The sequence below is a fragment of the Anabas testudineus genome, chromosome 5, assembly GCF_900324465.2.
Source record: "Anabas testudineus chromosome 5, fAnaTes1.2, whole genome shotgun sequence".
Taxonomy (NCBI): Eukaryota; Metazoa; Chordata; class Actinopteri; order Anabantiformes; family Anabantidae; genus Anabas; species Anabas testudineus.
The window spans coordinates 9,218,002-9,238,349 of NC_046614.1; the positions used below are offsets into that span (position 1 = coordinate 9,218,002).

At 42.8% G+C, this 20,348-nt stretch overlaps 1 protein-coding gene across 5 annotated transcripts in view; it reads right to left on the reverse strand.

Annotated features, from left to right (window-relative positions):
• The window catches only part of LOC113154282 (plexin-A1), a 163,001-nt gene that overhangs the window by 111,062 nt on the left and 31,591 nt on the right, over positions 1-20,348 (reverse strand). For 4 of the 5 annotated variants that reach the window (XM_026348383.1, XM_026348381.1, XM_026348382.1 and 1 more), the window contains exons 2-3: positions 18,663-20,108; positions 6,491-6,673 (exon numbers count right to left, since the gene is read on the reverse strand). In XM_026348383.1, the coding sequence (XP_026204168.1) occupies positions 6,491-6,673; positions 18,663-19,844 (1,365 nt within the window). In that variant the 5' untranslated portion in view covers positions 19,845-20,108. Of the gene's footprint in view, positions 1-6,490; positions 6,674-18,662; positions 20,109-20,348 lie in introns of those variants that run through there. The other variant, XM_026348380.1, reaches the window with a different exon arrangement.

Consider the following 20,348-nt stretch of genomic DNA (forward strand, 5'->3'; position numbering starts at 1 on the left):
GTATATACCTGCATGAGAGTGCTCATTTTGGCTTGTTAGCTTGAGATATGACATCCCTTCTGGTGTCGGTGTGTGTGTGTGTGTGTGTGTGTGTGTGTGTGTGTGTGTGTGTGTGTGTGTGTGTCTCTTGCCAAAAATGAGTGCTCCTATGGAGCCCTGGCACTGTGCCATTCACCAGGTGTGCTGTTGGCTGCATCAGTTGGACAGAGCGATGCCAGGACACTAAATTCCCTTCTCTACAGGCAGAAATATTGCTCCATGTCAACATCAAGGACCCTTTGTAGAAAACCTGCCCAAAAATTTAATTTAGAGGCCTTAAGACCCTGGGAGTTTACAAAAAAAATCCAATTGTTGGCTGATAATAAATTTAATAAATCACTATCCCATAATAAAACCCTTCTGACAAATCAAAATATGATATAAAGAAATGAAGAACAACCTAAATCCTAACACATCCTTTGTGAAAAGCAGGGATTCTTTGATGTTCTATCCCAAGATGTCTAATGCAGATGACCTAGAAAAAACTGGCCTAGTCCTCACTTAGATCATGTGAGCATCCCAGCTTGCTTCCAGACTCTTCTAATCTTGCCTTAAAATGGATTCTAGCATGGTACATTTATTATTCATCTCCCTCCCTCTTTCCTTTCCTTCTGTCTGCTTTTCTTGCGGCTTTCTTTCCATCTCTCTCATCTACTCCTAACTTTGCCTCATTAACCCCTGCTAGTAGTGAATTAGGATGAGAAAGCAGAGGTAGTGAATGAGTGTCATGCAGTGTAGTCACACACTGTTGGATTGAAGTCAAAGTGCATTAGAAGTGATATTATTAAGAACTGAATTTTTCTCATGCATTGCATTAGGTAACACAGGAGCCCATTGTAATATATCCTGCATCAAATAGAGATTTGCTTTGAACATCTAGCACGGCACTGGTGAAATTACTGGCTGATAATTGGCATTGAGATATTGTATTTGTTAAGATTTCGAGATGAGGACAGTCAACTTGCAGTAATTCAGTGTCTTTTCCCCGTCGCCGACGCTTGTTAGTAAGGTAGGAAATATGCATCATTATTATGACAGATGAGGCTCTTGTAGGATAAAGGTGTGGAGTTAAAGACACTGGTTTAATGAGCCTGTGTGGGTGGATTCAGCGTGTATGCACTGAAGATGGGGTGGCATTAAATGTTTTAAGAAGACCTCTCATTAATGTCTACCCTTACGGCTTAAGCCCTACAACCCATTTACTAAGATGTGAAACTTAGTATGCAAGTTAATGCATACACTTCCTGTACTGCGTGTACATTTTACTGTATGTACACTGTATGTGTTCTGGCTCTTCTCTTTAATGAAAGGAAATGATTAGAGGAAAACAGAGATCACTACATTGCATCTCAACACACACACACACACACACACACACTCTCTCACCTTTTCAACTATTATTAGTGAGAGGAATCTTTGATCACAGAGGAAGACGAAGACGAAGCGGAAAGAGAATATGTGAGCAGCAGATGAAACAGAGAAAATGAGAGAGAGAGAACAGAAGCAGAGAGGCGACATGACAAAGCAGTGGATGATTCCTTTTACTAATTCATGTAACTATGGTTTTACACTGGCTATTTTAGTTAGAATGAGAGTTATGGATGCCTTTCAGACACTTTTAAAGCATATGAAACGCAACAATCGACTGCATATGGCTGCTTCTCACACACTGATACAGGAGAGGTGGCATTGCTCAAGGCCTGGATTCACGTGCATCTAATGATCACTGAATAAATGTGTTTCACTCTACCAAGCTTAAGAGTGTCTTTACTTAGAAATGCAATGCATGCAGATGCACGCTTTGTAAGGTTGAGTGTAAAAACAGGAGAGGACGCGCCAACAGATGGGACAATGACGAGAGACAACTGATATCTACATGCTTCAGGAGGATGCATGCATGCATGCACACGGATACACACTCAAAACCTGACTAATACGCAGTGCTACCCTCATGGGTGCAAACTTGGGACACTCAGTCACCTTTAGCTCAGCCTGTAGATGCTACCTAGCCTCGCTAGTTCATTTCATTTCATGCTAGGTTACATGCACAGAGAGAGTTCTTATGATGAGAAAGATATATTGTTTATGCTTGGCTTGTCTCTCTCACATTATGGCTTAACGGGGCTGTATGTAATAAGCTGTGCTGTCAGGAGAGAGACGAAAGTGCTGCAGAAAATGACACATTTCGCTGTTAATTTGGGAACATCCTGATAAGACTGGATGACTGATGGCGCTCTGGGAAAGAGCTAAATTAAGTGGAAAAACGCAGTGTTAAATGCAAAGTGTAAATTATCTGTTTTGTCTTGAGCGCTCGGTCTTTACTTCTATTCCCTCTACCACATCTGATCCCTTTCATCATTTTCTACATCTCAATTTTGCCCATCTCCTTCTCATCTGGCGTGTGTGTGTGTGTGTGTGTGTGTGTGTGTGTGCGCGTGCACATGCAGTTGTGTGAACTAATGACCGGCGGCTAACAAACGCCTGCACAAAGCCAGCCTCTGTGCTGCAGCCTGGGCTAAACAACTCGTGGCTCAGCTGGCTGAGCCAAGTAATGACACAATATATACACACACACACACACACACACACACGCACACACACACAGTCACTAAGCCATATTTTGTGATTATAATTTTTTCCATTAGTACCTTCTTGATGAGAAAGATAACACACATATACAAATAAACCATAGCGTGAAGAAGAGATACCAAAAACGCTTCTTTCATCATCACACCTCCCTGATTACATCTATTAGTCAGATGTCACTGGTATGGTCCCACAGTGTGTCTGTTTTTGGGTCAAGGTCTAGTATGTAAACGGCGGGAGGAGGAAATACACATTTAATGCAAACCGCAAGCGCACATGCCCACAAACACACACACCCAAGCATATAAACACGGGGGAGTTTGACAGGGCAGCATTATGCAACAGTGAAATAACAATCATCAGTCAATTAGACTGCACAAGGGCCTCGTGATGGCGGCACGACCAACAGTGGAATACAGCTATGACTATACACATATACACATACAAATGACAAACTGTGACTTGTCATTAACCCCTTAGACCAGAGTGACCAGTGCTGTTACTGGTCATGAAACATGTCCCCAAACAGTAAGAACAACTTTCATCATCACAAAAACAGCTGTGGATTCTCAAAGCTTGCTTTGTGAAAACCAACTACAATGTGTCAGATCCAACCCGCCAGGTGATGTTTACATTACAGCGGCTTAGCTGGTCATCCACTCATCCTTCGCAAGGGGAGAGCTGCTTCATACATAACTGTGAAAGGACCTTTATGCTGCAATCACAAACTTCTTTCTCATACAGATTTCTTGGAACAATGATCTTGATTTACAGTGTTTAGTTTTTTGCAACTCTAGTCGTTAAATCTAGATTTGTATGGTAACTGTGTCCATCATCAGAAGCTGAAGGTTTGCTTCACTGATGCCATGATCAGATGAATGGGCGTTGGGCAGCACCTCACACTAACTGCACCCATCTGAGCTCCTGGCATAGTTACAATGGACACACAGTAGGTACGAGGGGCTCCAACCACCTGGCACACAGGCCACATCCACATCCACAGCAGATGGCTTGAATCGACCCCCAATGGAGGAAGCAGCTGAGGAATCCTAGCTCATGTTTGTGTGTAAATGTGTGTGCAGCGTTAAAAACAAGCACTCACAATAGGTATTGGATTATCGACTGGGATCCTCTTTTATGTCTGATGTGCTCAGACCAGCTATTCCAACTGTGTATATGTGTGCAATTGTGTGTTCCTCGTGGTGAATGCCCTTTCACTGTGAACGCTCGACAGTGCCTTTAAGTGCAGGAGCGGCCAAGAGAACAGACGACTCACCTGTGTTCACCTGTAACTGCTTTACTGAACAGACAGAGGGGATCTCTTTACATGGTCTCTCTGGATGCACAGTTTTAAAAAGCAGAGCGAGATATGCTACCATATGTGAAGCTTGACTGATGATCTGAGTCACACTGTGACCAATGGCAGCAAGAGCGAGAGGTAACTGAGGTTTTTAATCCTAAATATGAAGTGCAGCGGATGGCCAGTCCTCTGCTGTGTCCTTGACCACAGCAGTATCCAGATGACCGCTGGAATTAGTTAATTACAGCAGTGGACATCACCTCCCTTCATCGCTTTCTTCTTCCCTCTGCCTCTTCTTGCTTTTTACTTTGTCTGCTTCATCTTTTCTATTTATCTACCCTCCTCTCCCTTTATCTCCCGTCAAACCAGGACTCATTAGTAAAAGCCTCCCCTGTGTGCCTGTGTGTCCAACCTTAGCACAGAGGGACTTCATTAGTGCATTAAACATGTTGTTTATGCCACCGTCTTGTTGCTCGGGACAACCTTGAGCATTATAGTTGGATAAAAATAGACTCTGTGTGTTGATAACAAGATATCAAAGTACTTGTAATCTAGCAAAGTGACAAAGATGTTTTAGAAATATTAACTTTACCTAAGATGAAAACATCTTCCAGTACTGTGATGAAGACAAGATCAGTTTCGAAGACACTGGTTGTTGGTTTTTTATCTCTGCAACAATCCCAGGCATCAGTTTTGTCTTTTTTATTCTGTTATTTCTCTTAAAAGTGCTACTTAAATATAAAACTGTCTTCTTAAAGCACATTCTTGCATTCTACCAATATTCTTGCCATTTCCAGCCTCCTCTCTCCCACACGCACAGGCACAGCTATTTAAACAGCATTCAACGTCAGTGCTCTCCAGAGGAAAGATTAAGAACAGGAACACGCTCAGTCATGCAGTGCATTCACGCAACTAAGTAACCAGGTTACAGTCGGTTTTCTCAATTAAGTTGATTTCTTAATCGTTGGGTACACAAGAAACCTGGTTTCCATAATGATGGTAGCATATTAGAGAATCCCGGTTTCCCCAGCTAGATTTCTCCTGGAGAACACAGATTAGCATGAACTAAACTGAAACTAAACACAACTTAAACTGAAACAGACACAAGTTGCCTGGAAGTGGCTCGGCCCTCCATCTTTTTATCACCTTCTCTTCACTCTCTTTCTTCCTTAAAATCAAAACGAGTGCAAATGTCTGTGCTCCAGTATAGAGTCTTAGATATTGTTCTATTTATTCCAACTGGATATTTTCTGGAGCAGACTTCTTGTTTTGGGGCTTTCCGTTTTACACACCAGGCAGCCAAAATAAAACCTACAGGCTATTTGGCTCTGTTGCTCCACTTGCACACACATAACATACTAAACAGTATATAGCGTTACATTCCCAGGTGATATTCCACACGCATATACCTCAAACAGAGGGCAGAAAAAAGACGAGCGAGAATAGGCCATATAAATAAAGGGACTGTTGCCAAGCTAAGTGAATGGGTGTCACTTTGACAAATTCACAGCGCTGAATCTTAGTCAACATTGTATTGTTTGTTGTCTCTCGCTCCCTCATAAACACAAATAAACACGCACACACACACACACAAATCCATGCCATCACAAGAGCGCATATTATTATTATGCGTACTGTGAGTGACAAACACTGCGTGCATACACAAACACGCATTAAAAGCGCACAAACACACAGGCTGATTATACATTCATAATACTGAATGGATGACAGGTCTTGAGCAGTGCGAAGGGAAACAGGGTGAATTCTAATGAGCTACCATTTACCCCGACAGCTCTGTCCTCCATAAACTAGATACACAGAAATATCCACAAAAGCATGATATGACAGCATATTAACACATAGTCAGGCTGAACTTAAGCATATAACATAGACAGAATTGGAAAAACGGCATATTTATCGGAGCGTACTGTATTAATTTTTGAACTGAATTCTTTTTTAATTATTCTCTGGGAGAAAATGTAGATCAACTTCAGAAAAAGTCCAACTTGCAGCAACTTAAATTCCATCCATTACTTTATCCCGCCATCCTCCTTTCTATCTATGCACCTGAATTTGTCAGTGCCGCACAGATGACCAGAAGAGAAAAGCCATTAACCAGTCATAGCTGCTGGAATGATTGAAAGTGAACTCTTAAAATTAGAAGCAAGGCCGTCAATGGCAAGGGGACACAGCAGTAACATTTTATGTCTGACGTGACCAACATGACAATCGATGAGTGAGAAGCTGCTTTAAATTACTAGTTAAATGAACAGGTTTTAAAGAGACACTGTTCCCGACCTGTTAGAAATGGTCACTATTATGGGAAACGACTTTAAAAGTCCATTTAAAGTTAGTGTTAACAGTGTCTGCAAAGTGCTTGGGGTAAATGAACAACTACACGCAGCCATATTCACAAATTGAATGCAGTCTTACTATGAGGCAACACCAGCACCAAAATGCCAGTTTTGTCCCATAACTACAACGCTCCAAATCAACTAAAACTCCAAAAATAAAAGAGGAGAGGGGGGGAAACTCATATACAGAAAAAGCAAATATCACTCCTACCTTCTTGAGTTTGCCATTTCGTGTTCCCACAAAAGCCACAGTGTTGCCGCGGTAATCATATGCCGCCACCGATGTCATGCCATCATCTTTATCTATGAAGAGGGGGATGCCCTCAATGGTGCTGGTCCCCCCCAGAGGCTGGTTGAAGTCCTGGCCACAGAAGTTATCGTCTATCTGCAGTGGCTGGAAGAGAGAAGAAAAAAACTATTAGACAAGAGGACTAACAAAAGAATAAAGTTGTTAAAATAGTTTATTTCCCTAAAACTGGTGTTTTATTTGTAAAAAAATGGTAGTATTAAACACTTTCTAATTAAAACACCAAAAGGTTTATGTTGTTTTATGCAATGTGTTAAATATACATAGAAAGAGCAGGAAATGACAGCTAACAGAGGTGCTGAGGTCCAGAAGGACACCAATCAAAGCACAACTTGAAAGCAACACAGTCATCTACAAGTCCACTTGCTACTTGTTTGAACAAGCAGCAAGGAGAGAGAGAGCACAGTGAGTGATGTAGGTGCCTTAACGCTATTTCTTGATTGTTTGAGATGTTAAATAAGCTATTCAAACATGGGCCATTCATAAAAACACAAAGCATTCTCCTAAATAGTGTCCCACCATGCAAAACACTCATATTGTAAAGTGTTCAGTCACGGCACTGACATGCTGATAATGCTGATGACCATGTGACAATATCCGCAGCATTCCAGTGTCACAAGGGTCCTATCGCCCCGGGCAATCCACTGACCCATATGATGCCTTAACCAGTCTCTCACACCCTCACACACACACGGAGTATAATCAATTGCTTATGAAGTAGGGTCAAAGTGGCACAGACAATGAATGGTTTGTTAAACTAATATATTTTGTATTTTTGTTCCCATCACTTCGGTACAGTGGCAAGAAAAACCATGAATTCCATGATTTTTCTGCAGTAATTTGTCATAAAATGATCTGATCTTCATCAAGTCAAGAGTATTAACAAATATAATGTGCTTAAAATAATAACACAAAATTATTGAGAACCATAAAAAGTATGTGAACCCTTGGAATAATGATCTGTTTAGAGCCAGGTGTTAGGATAAGTTAAGAAAAATAGTTTGGAGGTGTGGACCAGAGCTACTTCGACTGACAAAAAACACTGAAACCTTTTTGAGTTTGCTCCGCACATGGTTTATGTGAGCCGCACATCACCAAAAGGAGCTTTCAGAGGATCTAAAATCAACATTGTAGATATAGCTGTAAAAGGTTAAAAAGTGATGTCAGAGACTTTAGAGACTCACCAGTCTACAGTTAGACAAACAATCTACAAATGGAGACACTTTGGGACTGTGGCTACTCTACCAAGAAGTCAAAATGATCCCAAGAGCACAGCGAACATCGCTATGGGGGATGGGCCGACAAGTTATTATTTTAAGGGTTAACATACTTTCTCCATTAGCACTGTGAGGGTTGTAGGGTTGTTCTCAATAAAGACATTAAAAGATCAGAATTTATTTGGCACATTTTTATTATATTTGTTAATACTCTTGACCTAGATGAAGATCAGATCACATTTTATGACTAATTAATGCAGAAAACCACAAAATACCACATATACACGTACATATCTACTGACTTCTGAAGTGTGGAAGTGAATGGGCACCAGCATCGGTTCACTTGAACTAAAAGTACACACACCGGGGGAGTGTGTAAATTACGGTGTAAACCACAGTCTTATCACTACATCATTTGATTGATCCACGCAGCAGAAAAAGATAACACCCCTCAGCCACCTCAGCCCCGACCCGACTCTCTCCTTCCCAATCGCCCTAAATGGCCTGCAGCTCAGGACATGTCAATAACCAGTTATGCTGCCTTTTTCTACTTACTCACTCTTTTCCTCTGTCTCCTTCTAGCTGCTACAGTAACCGAGCAAACATCAATATCCCCTCCCTGTCTTTTTCCACCCCATCCATCCATTTCTTCTCGCCTAATCGCTCTGCATCTTCCTCTTCATTCATCCCCCCTTTGTCTTCATTTCTCTCTCAGTCACTGCTCTCTCCCTCCGACACTCACATACCTCTTGTATCACATGTTCGTCTAAGTGTGCAGAGACCCTGGCTGTAAACCGAGTTCAACAAAGATCTTGCTCTCTCTCGCCCTCTGTTCCTTTCTCCCTCAGTTCAATGATGTCACGTCGTAAAAGCAAAGAAAAACGAAAAGAGGCGAGTTTAATGGGAACCTGTGTATTTTTGAGTGTGTGAGTTTAACAAAATGGGAATACACACAGCCATTACCTGAAACAACTTTCTTTTGTAACCACTGACAGCTAGGGGCCAATTTCTTCCCACAGAACAAAGGCGACTGGCAGACAACACACGCTGACAAACACACAAGTGTAGACTTGAAAAAAAAAAACAGTGCACACGTATACACGGATTCAACAAAAGCATCTTTCCATTAGTCTGTTGGTGCACGCAGGTTTGGCTACAAACAACACAATTCCCATCATCTTCATACGACCTACATCTGGGGGCATCAATTTAAAGAAATCTATCAGCGTTTAACACACAAGTGATTCTGTGACGTCACAGCCTGAGGGAAACAGGTTAATAAGGTTAATCCATCTTCTATGGAGGAGGCTATGGGGTTGAAAATACTGAATACAGTAGCCCCTCGAGTCCATAAAGGTAAACGTACAACACCACACACAAACACACGGCACACACTCACATACACACACAATATCCTGCAGACCTCTCTAGAGCACTGGAGGGTAAAGGTGCTATAGTATTCCTGCAGGTCTGGAAGGGTTAAACATCATAGATCAACATGGAATAAAAGGCGGATCCCTCGAGGTTGGAAAGCATTTTAATGGAGGTTACACTCTGATGTGAGCTCTGCAATTTAATGCACTGAAAAGATTCCCACGTGAACGTGAGCTGATATTCAGTATGGAAAGAATAGCCCGGCCTGTATTCTCTGCAGGGCTACCAGCAGGAGATGATATTTAACGCACTGCAGTGTTTTTAAAGACGCACAACTCTTCCAGGGGATGACGGAGTTAAACCAACAGCCTTCCGCTGACATTGGCAGCAGGGTCGTACAAACGCACAAGAGGAGGTTTCGTGTTTTGATTTTCACGGGATGCATGTGGTGCACGATGAATGAATTGGTGGATTTGAAGTGGAAGCTTCTTGGCCTTTTCTCCTCAAGACACCCTCCAGAAAGAGGGGTGTGTTTGTGTGTGGGGGGGGGTCTGTCTGTCTGTCTTCTACTGCTATCAGATCTAAACTATTATTTCACTAAGAAGTAGTGATTCAAAACGATGATTAGAAATATGCACAATACATTTTTGGATTAACCACATCTACAATGTCAGGGAAAAATAAAAAAAAGTCCATCACAGATTCCTAGAGCTCATGGGGACATTTTAAAATGTCTCATTTTGTCAAACCAACAGCCAGTTTGGCTAATTCTCATTAAATATAGCATATGGAGTTGTTTGTTTGTTTCCTCAAAAGTTTATTAAACTAACCAAAATAAGTCAGACAAAACTAGACTAAGAACCACTAAGATGCCATCTCCAATGAGAGGTGTTAGTGTTAATACACAGACCTTAGAGTGCACCTTTATATTGTTTTAATACTTCATACTGTTGATATATTACATTTGAGTTTTCAGCTTACATTCACTGTCAAATTTTAAAAAAAGAGCTCTAGCTAGAAGTCGCGTGTGTTGCAGGCCAACAGTCATAGCTGTGGTAGTTTCCCCTGGGCAGAGCTGCTTCATCCACTTCACATTGCAAAACGATGAAATGCAGTCATTTATCTGGCATCGAACGCACAGCTCAGCCCACAATAACACCAAGTGACGACAAATATAAACTGGCTGGGAAGGAAATGCTGGAATAACCATTCCTCTGTGATTGCTATTTCTCTAACTTATTACGTCAGGAAAATATGTCTGGGTGCACATTACGCCGACCTCACGTTGAATTCATCAACAAACACCCCCCTTTTAGTGAAGCGTATGGAACCAGCAGAATACAATATGGGCTTATGTGCGGAAACATACGCGGTGTTGTTGATTGAATACAGCACTGTGAGTTTCAGCTATTAAGGTGGAAGGTAAACATGTAGGGCGAACACAAAACCACTCATTCAATAAGCACATATGAATAAACTGGGCATCAGCCTGTATTAACAGGTGCTGTTTCTGACTCAAAACACGCCTGTAAAGGAAAACTTTACACCAAATATTTTTGTTATAGGAGGGCAGGAAAAGAGTGGGAGAGGACACAGGGGAGAGGGAAAGAAGTGGCCGGTATTGATGTTGACAGCGTGGTTCCGAAACAAGCCTGCAATTCATCTGTGTGTGGTTGCATTTGTTTGTGCATGCGGGTGTGTGCATGCAGAGAGAGGGGGGGAAAAAAAAAAGAAGAAGATGATTCTGCCCTTCGTAGTTATCAGCTGTGTCCTCGTGCAGCTAAAAGGCACAAACACACAGTTTTGAACCAAATGCCCATTTGTTGAGTGACATGTTTCGCTGTTATTGTATACGTGGAAGGTGCACACACAGTTTTAATGTGTGTATTTGAGAGAGAGCAGGGCAGAGAAACAGACACTACAAGGCATCAGCCATGGGAGCTATTCCCCCGCAGTCTCCCACCTTGTTTTCATCACGTGATGAAGCTTTCACGCTATACACACGGACATTACTAAGACCTCGTTGGCAGATGCAGGTGCCTTCTACTTGATGTGTGTGTGTATGTGCCTGGCTCCAAGCGGAGTGAAGGATTCTGTGAGCGGGCAGCTCATAAATTACGCAGAGGTCTCAGCAGGGGCCTTGAACTCATGGTGGCATTGTTGGAGTTTCTTCAGAAGGAATAAACACGAGTAGCGCTGCGGAGTCCGGGAGTGTGTGTGTGTGTGCACTTGCAGGTGTACAAGCACGAGCCCTTGTGCTGATTTATAAAGCAGAAGAGCAACATATCAGCTGATGGTATCCATAGTTACACATTCATATTGCAGAGGTTGTAGGCCTGTATGCGTTTGTCTGTGATTTCAGTCAGCTTACATCATTGTCCTAGAAGTATAAAGGTCCTGTCTGCCATATATTAATATTTAATCAGCAGCAAAAGAAAGAAATGATGTATAGCAGCCATATATATATATACACACACATACACACACGCACAGACACACACACTCATTCATCTAAAACAAGCTCTGTGTTTAGGTTTAGGATAATCAAATGACAAAAGTTTTTGATTGTGTCTCAGAGAAAAAACGGCTCCTATAAGACATTTTTTTGTCCAAATAATTTATAGTCTATTAAGTGTTTTCTTCCTAAACTGTCTTTTTTTAAAGAGTATGTTATGTTATCCCTGCTAATTAATAATTTAGAAAAATAGATGACTGTATCAGTTCCATATTCATGGGCTACACGCAGTGATACTATGCTGAGTGCACTCCAGGCAGACAGTGAAACCTCAAGGAGCTGGCACCTATTCAGAGAGCAGCTTCCAAAAGCTGTCACCACATGTTTGGACCACAAGCCGACTGAATGGAAGAGACAGAGGAGAAATAATTCATACTGTATGAAATGTGCAGGGAAAGAAATGCACCCATAAATGCATACAAAGAAGTGCACAGTCACTCGAAAATTAATCGAGAGGGCTCCAGATCAAAAGATTGTCAGTTCAAACCTCCAAACCAGCTGGGAAATGTGTGTGTGTGTGTGTGTGTGTGAGGACAGTGAATAAGAAACACACTTCCTCCCTACATCACCAACCACCACAGGTGCCCTTAAGCTAAGTACTTAACCTCCGACTGCTCCGACTGATGGAGCGGCTCAGTGACTAGCCGGAAGACTGGGTCAGCAGATTTAGAGGTTTCAAAAAGATATTTTAAGAAATTTAAATCCTACTGGTAGCTTAAGACGCATGTCATACCAGTATACGTGTATATGATTCATTAACTTCATCAACAATGAACTGTTGTATGCGGTGTCTTCCACAACAAATGTTGGATATAATAGAGCATGAACGTCAAAAAGGAACAAATAAAATATCAAAGATCAATCTGTTCTGATTGTACCTGGTTATTCTGCTAAGTAACCAAGCTGGGAGCAGGTGTGGGCATTTAAAAAAGAAACTTCCATTAAAGCAACAACACAGAGACCATTAGCATGCACAGTACAAGCCCAACCCCTGCCCCACATTTTTGGATTACTTTTGATAATGATGTATGCAACGCACCACCCCCACCCCCCACACACACACACGCTACAGATCAATACATAATTACACCGACAATTAGTATCATTAGAGCAGTGCTAGAGATGGGGATTTGTTGAGCTAAACACTCCTCAGAGAAAGAGAGAAAGGTCAGGAGAAGAGAGAGCATGAAAGAGAGAGAGAGCATGAGAGAGAGAGAGAGAGGGGGGGAATTAAGCAGCTCGCCCACAGTCTGCACGGGGTCTTCTCCAAAAGGTTTTCTATTGTCCTTTAATAATGGGATAAGAGGGACACTTGAGCACAGAGTGGGCGTGACGTTGTTAGCTCAGATACAAGCTTACGCACACACGCTGCTCTGATGCAAATAAAAAATGTCCGTTTGTCTTTGAAAATGAACAAACTCCTAATTTCGAATCAAATCGCAAAATGTTAGCTGAAACATGACGTACAATCCCAATAACGTCCAGGACAGCCCGCCCAATCGGAGTCTCCCACCTCAACTCATTTAGACTGTCAATTAACTCTGCTCATCAACTCTGGTTCAATTAATCAGGTCTAATTGCTTAAACACATTTTCCAGCACATCCTTTTAGATTAGGTCTGCAGAAATAGAACCGTGTTTTACAAAGGCCACAAATGAGTTACATTCATTAGATGATATTCATAGTGATGGATTTAATACGTTTAGGAGCTGGCCTTGAAGTCAATTCCACTTTGTCTTTTCTATAACAACGTAATGAGAATCTTGCTCGTTTACTTAATGTGGGCTCAGGACATGCAGGATGTGTTGTAACATCAAATAGAGCAGAGAGACGCCACAGTCATTTTTCCTTCGATAAATATTATTAGTTTACAGAACCTGCAGGACATATTTACAGGACGTATGTAAAGGTTATAACATTTGCATCGGTCAGAACACTGTAACCAGTCTTCAGCTCAACACCGGACCCTACATGCTCTAATAACCATGTTGTTCTTGGCAGCTACCCTGACAGGACCAAACACACACACACACACACACACTGGTTTTAGGATGAAATCTCACCTTTGACACTGGTGGCCACACAACAGCTGGTCTATGCAGCATCAAAAGGTGAGACAGACCCTTTTCCACGAGTGATTATCTCACTGATTGATGAATTGCCTTGTGACAAAGTTCAAAACCTTCCAAGTGATCAAGACAAAGCACCGTGAATAGTCTTTGTGTCAGATATGAAACTCATTTAGGGATCACTACCACTGGTGCGTCCAGTGTTTTTTCTCCTTTCATATTATTCAAGTCCCAATTTAGGTATTTTAATACTTTGCATGTGTTGATTTCATTTACACGCTCTGACCAACAATTAAACTGGCTACTATACTTATATTTGTGTTCCTCACGCATGCACAATCATCTGTAATACAGATTTACTAATTCAATGCATTTTAACCCAAGACAAGAGTTGTTTTTGACAGATGGTATGCCCGAAACACAAGGCCTAACATCATCAATTACAAAGTGCCTTGATCAGCCCGAAGCCCCAACCTTGAAGAGTCTCAGAGAAGAACAGCTTTCACATGTTAGCTCCTTGTGCTGCACAGTTCCGTGACTTTCTAATGTCTTTCTAAAACTACATAAGTGCACTTTAATACCCTAAAAGGTCACTTCTTGCTGCTTTAAAGCATCGACTGCTGTAGAGAAAACAGCTGGGAATCATCATTCGACGTGATGAATTTAGTGCGTTAAACTCACTCAGCAAAGTGACCCCTTCAGCAAAGGAAGCCCAGGACTTGAGCACACCTCTGTAATTTCAGCAATATTTCACGAACGCACACACCAAAGGAGTTCTGCTGTGCTCCCGAGTTCTCATTATTTAAGCACCTTCTCTTGGATATACACCCCCTGTCAGATGATCCACAACACACACACACACACACACACACCGGGTTGACATGACAGAGAGGCATGCTGCTAAAGAGGACAGTGTGGTGGCCAGGTGACAGACACCAATTTTATTTGTGCAGCAGCCAGCATTCAATCACGCTCTCCTCTCCTCCCTCTATTCCTCTCTCCTCTTTCAGTCATCTGCCCCTTTTTTCCTGCTGTTGTTGGCAGTGGCAGTGAAAAGATTTCTGGTGCTATCGCTCTTCCACTCACCCTCTTCTACTCCTGCGTCAGTGAATCACCTCTCCTCTCCTCCTAGCACACCCTTGCTTCTCTTTCTTCGGCTAAATACCGTTCTCCATAGAATTTGAACGCTCGCTGCTCACAGCATTGACGTCACATCCACAGTACAGTTAGCCAGCCGTGACTGCGGCACAAAACATGGCTCCACATCAAACTCCTCATGGCTGATATTGTGAAGGGACATATCGCAATTCTTCATCTAGCCCGCAGCTTCTCGAATCGCATCAGCAGCCAGGGCAGGAAGTTTGAACAAACACACAAATCTGACCTAATCGGCCAATAACAACTTGCATATTTGTCTGTATTCTGAACAAAGTCAACAGCAGTGCTGCTTTTTCCTTCCTTTCTCCAAGTCTTTTTTCTCTACGTCTCTTTTTTCCTCTTAAGGCCTATTCTTAGCTCACTGCTTCTTCTTGCTCATCTCTTCCACACCATCCTTCAAAGTCCCTTGGCCTCTACTGTATGTTGCTTTTGCATCTAACTTTTCCTCCTCACTTCACTCCGACTCTCTGCAGTTCTTTTATTTTATACCAACCCACGTCCTGCACCTCTTTCTCTCACCCCTCTCTGTGGTTATGGCTGCAGTCTGTCTTTTTCACTGCAACTTCTTTCCTTTCTTGTTCTCACCTCTATGCCTCTCTCCCGTTTCGCCCCCTATTCTCACTGCGCTCTTTATCTTTTCTTATTTCTCCATCTCCTTCTCAATCTGCTTTAACTTAGCAGCTCTTTCTCCATCTCTCCCTCTCTCTGTTTTTCCTCCTTGCATGGAAATGGTTTGTATTGATCCACTCTGAAACCCAGGAGAGGGTTCAGGGGTTCACTAATAAAGCTCAGGGACAAAAGAGGGACACACACACAAACACATTGCCACACACACAGCAGACAAATATAGTTAAATAACAAAGCTAAGGTGATGAGTGGTGTGTGTGCGTCTGTCTCCTTCATTGTGATTCTACACACACACATTTTTGTTTGTACTGCTTGTAAACATTTGTATTTGCCACCATCTCGCTGCTCCCATAAAGACATCATCCTAATAACGGCCACAGGCTAGAAATCAAGATCCACAGCAAATATGAACTCCACACGGGGAGCGGACATGGCGTCTGGTCATCCATCATGGCCGTGTGGCTAACAGCTGTCCAGGCCTCCCTCCCTGGCTGCCCGGCTTCTTTCCACCTCTCTACTGCAGGGTCAACCTTTAACATATTCACTCTCCACCCTCGCATTACAGATCCTTTCCCACACTGCTCAGTCAAACATAGTTGAGATTGGCATTTATGAATTTGTAGCCTTGAGGTTGGAGAGCGGCATTTGAATTCCTGAAGTGGATGGGAAACTGTGGGTGGAGCTCAGTGCCAAACACCAGCAGCTTAAAGGTTGGAGAGCTGTGGGGTAGGAGATTGCCAGTTCATATACCTGGATCAGCTGAAGAAATGTAAGTGGGAAAATGATTCCCACTTAGTTTTTAAAGTCTGTCCTTTATTTATAGTCCAACTGCTACACAGAGAACCATCTCATAGTAGGTGGCTGGTACAAACTCAGAAAATGAAGAACGCTTTAGTCACTGCTCACTTGGCATAAAATTCTGATTCTGAATTGTAATGAAGAAACATCAAGGTAATGTGAATAGAGTAACAAAGACACGATGTTCCTATGTAGAATTGCTTTGGAAATTAGTAACAACACCAAAGTATGGCATAGGCGTTATATCCACTGAAGTAGTTAATGTGCATATTCACATCTTCAACAATCTTTTTATTTTGTTTCTCCTGTTCAATACTGTGTTTATATGTGCTTATTCTGTTGGTTATACTGCACTGAAACATGCTATTAGACACTCCTCTGAGGTCAGTTTGAGGATCCTTGGAGCAGCGACAGAGGTTAGGGCCAGCAGTGGGCAGCTGACATAAAGTCAGTGCTTAGGGGCAATGTGGCAAGCGCCATTAACCTGAGGCTGACCCCTCCAGCCTTGCTGCTGTCACAGGGTCAGCCAATCAGTTCATCTGTGACGCTATTACATCACCACTGGTGACAGTTTAAATGGGACAGCGTTTTTTGAGAGGGCGTGTAAGGGCTGATAAAAGAATCCAACAGATATGTAATATATAAAACATATTAAATCACACATCACAAATATGTGATCTGCAAAACAGCCGTTACAAATAAACTACTCACAGTAAGATTCGCGGGGGTCAGAGTGAGGAAGTTTTCAAACTGCCAACAGAAATGCTGTGGCACCGCAGTAAATGCACTGGTGCATCTAATTATAGGGTCTATAGGCTGCAGTGGCAAGGCAGTTAGATGAAATGTAAAAAAGTGAGCGTCTTATAAAAAGCCACATGACACGACAGCATTCATTTCCTCATTTAGCTCTATGCTGTTGAGGTAAGCAGCATACAACGATGTATTATTAGGTACCTGCACATCCACTGTTTGTTTCACCACTAAAAAAAAAAAACTCACTGTCTTAACATGATTTTATACCACAGCACTAAGAGCTCCTGCTCCTGCTGTATCAGAGCAAAGGTCTAATTGAAATAAATGAGACACCCTGCTTTTTCCCCACAGAGCTTTTGTCAGTGTGATGGGCCCAAGGAAAGACAAAAGAATGAAGACAACCACTACCACAATGAGGAAAAAGGCAGGTGAAAGAGTACTTGGCTGAGTCGTTCACATCCCTTACACTGGCCCATAAAACACACCTGTGCACTCAAGCTAATGAAAACCTACACAGAAAAAAGAATGCAGTTCTTTCTGACTATCTCACTCCATTAGACGTCACACACTATGAATGGTTTGTGTGTGTGTGTATGTGTGTGTGTATCGAAGACACCTGCTGGTATAAATGGTGTGCACTGACATTTAAAGAAAAAGCTTTAAAAGGGGTCTTTCAATTAAGCTATCTTAAGCTGGAGCAAGATGGAGGGAATGGATGAGTGAATTTAAAAAGCACACAGACTGGAAGATGGGGGGGGGGGGGGGGGTCGCCAAGACAGGTGGTCACTAATAGATGGAACAGAGATATGAGACAATTCAGGGTGATATCGCCTGAAGAGAGTGGGTATGCAAGGAGAGACGGAAAGGAACAAGCACTGAAGGTCAGAGATAATAAAGGATGTGAGCAGCTATATACAGTATGTTCACCACAATGAAGTGTCAACTGCTGCTGTTTTTAGTGCCTTAACATCTCCAGCTGAGGAGCGTATGTGTGTGTCTGTGTAAGCGGTGTCCTCTTTTATACATGCAGGGCCATGCACCATGGATCAGTTTCTAAAAAAAAAACATACTATTCCCCAGGATCACACACTGCTGTGAACAGATCTATACTGTGTTTGCGTGCCTGCATGCCTGCGTGTGTGTGAGTGTGCGTGTACTACTCCTGAGTGACATTTCACAAATCCAGGGGACTGGGCTAATGATGTCCCCTGTCTAACTAAATCAAAGAGGTGGTGGGGAGAGAGGAAAAAGCCAAAAGACGACAGCAGGAGAAAGAAAGAAGAGCTTTTCACACTATATGTTGTTAATCACTTAGGACCCATAGCAGTGGTCCTTGGGTGGGCCAGTATTCAATTAGCAGACATGAAGACGAGTCAAGAGAAGGAAGAGCTTCAGGGACACGAACATATTGATATCAAGACGGATCTTTATATTTAGGTTTGCATATTCAACTAGCAACGATGTTTTCTATGTTTTTGTAAGTAAGAAAATTAATATATACAAAATTAATATACAAAACAGAACACATAAAAATGAAAGAACAGATATAAAAGGTTTGAGCTTACTGAGTTGATGCAGGCGAGCTCCTTGTTGAGCAACCAGGGTAATGAGAGTTTCCCATCTCCCTTGTAGCAGGACTGAATCCTTTCTTTGATCTTCTCCTTAATCTTCTTCAGGGTGAACAGGCACAACGCAGACTCTTTGGGAGGTTTGGCCCGATTCTTCTGACCCTGAGAGAAGACTGTGAAGAGGATGTCTTCATTCTCTGAGATGCCCAGAGAGTTGGCCAGCTGCCGGCCTGGCCGTGCCAGGAAGGCATCCTGCACTAGGCGGTACTCTACCCCATCTTTAGTGCAGCCGATGGGGAACTCGACATAAGAGTAAAACTTTGGGTCGTCTACACAGAGGCGGACAATTTTGGAAGTGAAGAACTGCTCTCCACTGGCATCAGGCGAAGTCAGTTGTGTATCCAGCTGCATCGTTAGATAGTAGACAAACTGTTCACTACTGAAACTGTAGACATAATAGATGTCAAAAGCGGGGAACTTGGATAAAGTGTCTGAGGGGATCTTCAGCTGGGAGGAGACAAACTCATCCTGATAGACAAAGCTGAACATGTCAGCGTTTTCTTCGTTCTCCATGAGCTTGCGGCTCGACAGAGTTGGAAAGTATTCAGACTTGCCATCAATAGGGGTTCCAATGAATAATTTGCTTGTAGGACTGTGGGGGGAGCTGATTATCACCCCAGACATAGTACCCGACTCTGCCACACTGGACAGGTAGTGCTCCTTGCGGTGGTGGGGCTCACCAAGCTTAAAGAGGTCATCCAGACGAAGGAACTGGCAAATGCCTTGTGAGGTGCTGCCACAGGCGATGAGCCGGTTCTCTGCGTAGTCTATGAGAAGAAGTTTATTCACATTGGGGGTTTGGGCCAGTTCATAAGGGCAAGACTGAACACTGGGTGGAGGGTAGCACTTCTCATTGTCCACCACCGAGCCAGTCATGTGGCTGCGCAGTTTGGTAAGGTTGCTAGACAGTTTGAAAATCCAGTTGACAGCTCCCACATAGACTTCTCCTGTCTTGTTGTGGATGGCCAGATGTGTGAGCCCCCAGTCGGCAGGGGAAAATCGTTTGAAGGGTGGGGGTTGGCCTCCGCTGAAAGACGAGCTTGTGATGAGCAAAAGCCCCAAGACAAGAAACATGTTCCCCAGGCCAGGTGAAGCCACTGGCTGTGTAAGTGGACACATGTCTGGGCTGACTAGAGGCAAAGCTTAGGGAGATGGGGAAGGAGAAAGAGAGGAGGAGGAGAAGTACAAGCTCTCGTACCAAGTCCCAGGTCAGGATTCTCTTCTCTTTTTTTTCTCTACTGTCAAATAATAAGGGAGGGCAGTTTGGCAGAGAGAGCGACGAGGAGGGAAAGGGAAACAAAACTCCTACTGATCCGCTGTCCTGTTTTCAGCGTTTCGAGTCGTCATCAGGAACATCACCCACAGAGGCACGAGGTGGGAGCCCTGGAAGGCAAAAAGAAAAAACATGGTGAGCGTCCAAATAACATTTCCTATTGATTATGCATTAAGCAGGCAGAGCGGCCTAAAAGCCTCACAAATTGCACAGCCAAAATTAGAAAAAATTCAAGCTGACATTTGCCCTAGTGATAAATAAATTATATCAAATCAAGTCTGGAAGGCAAATGTGTGTCGGCATTTAATTATGAGTGAAGATAGCAAGGGAGGCATGGGCCGATTTATTAA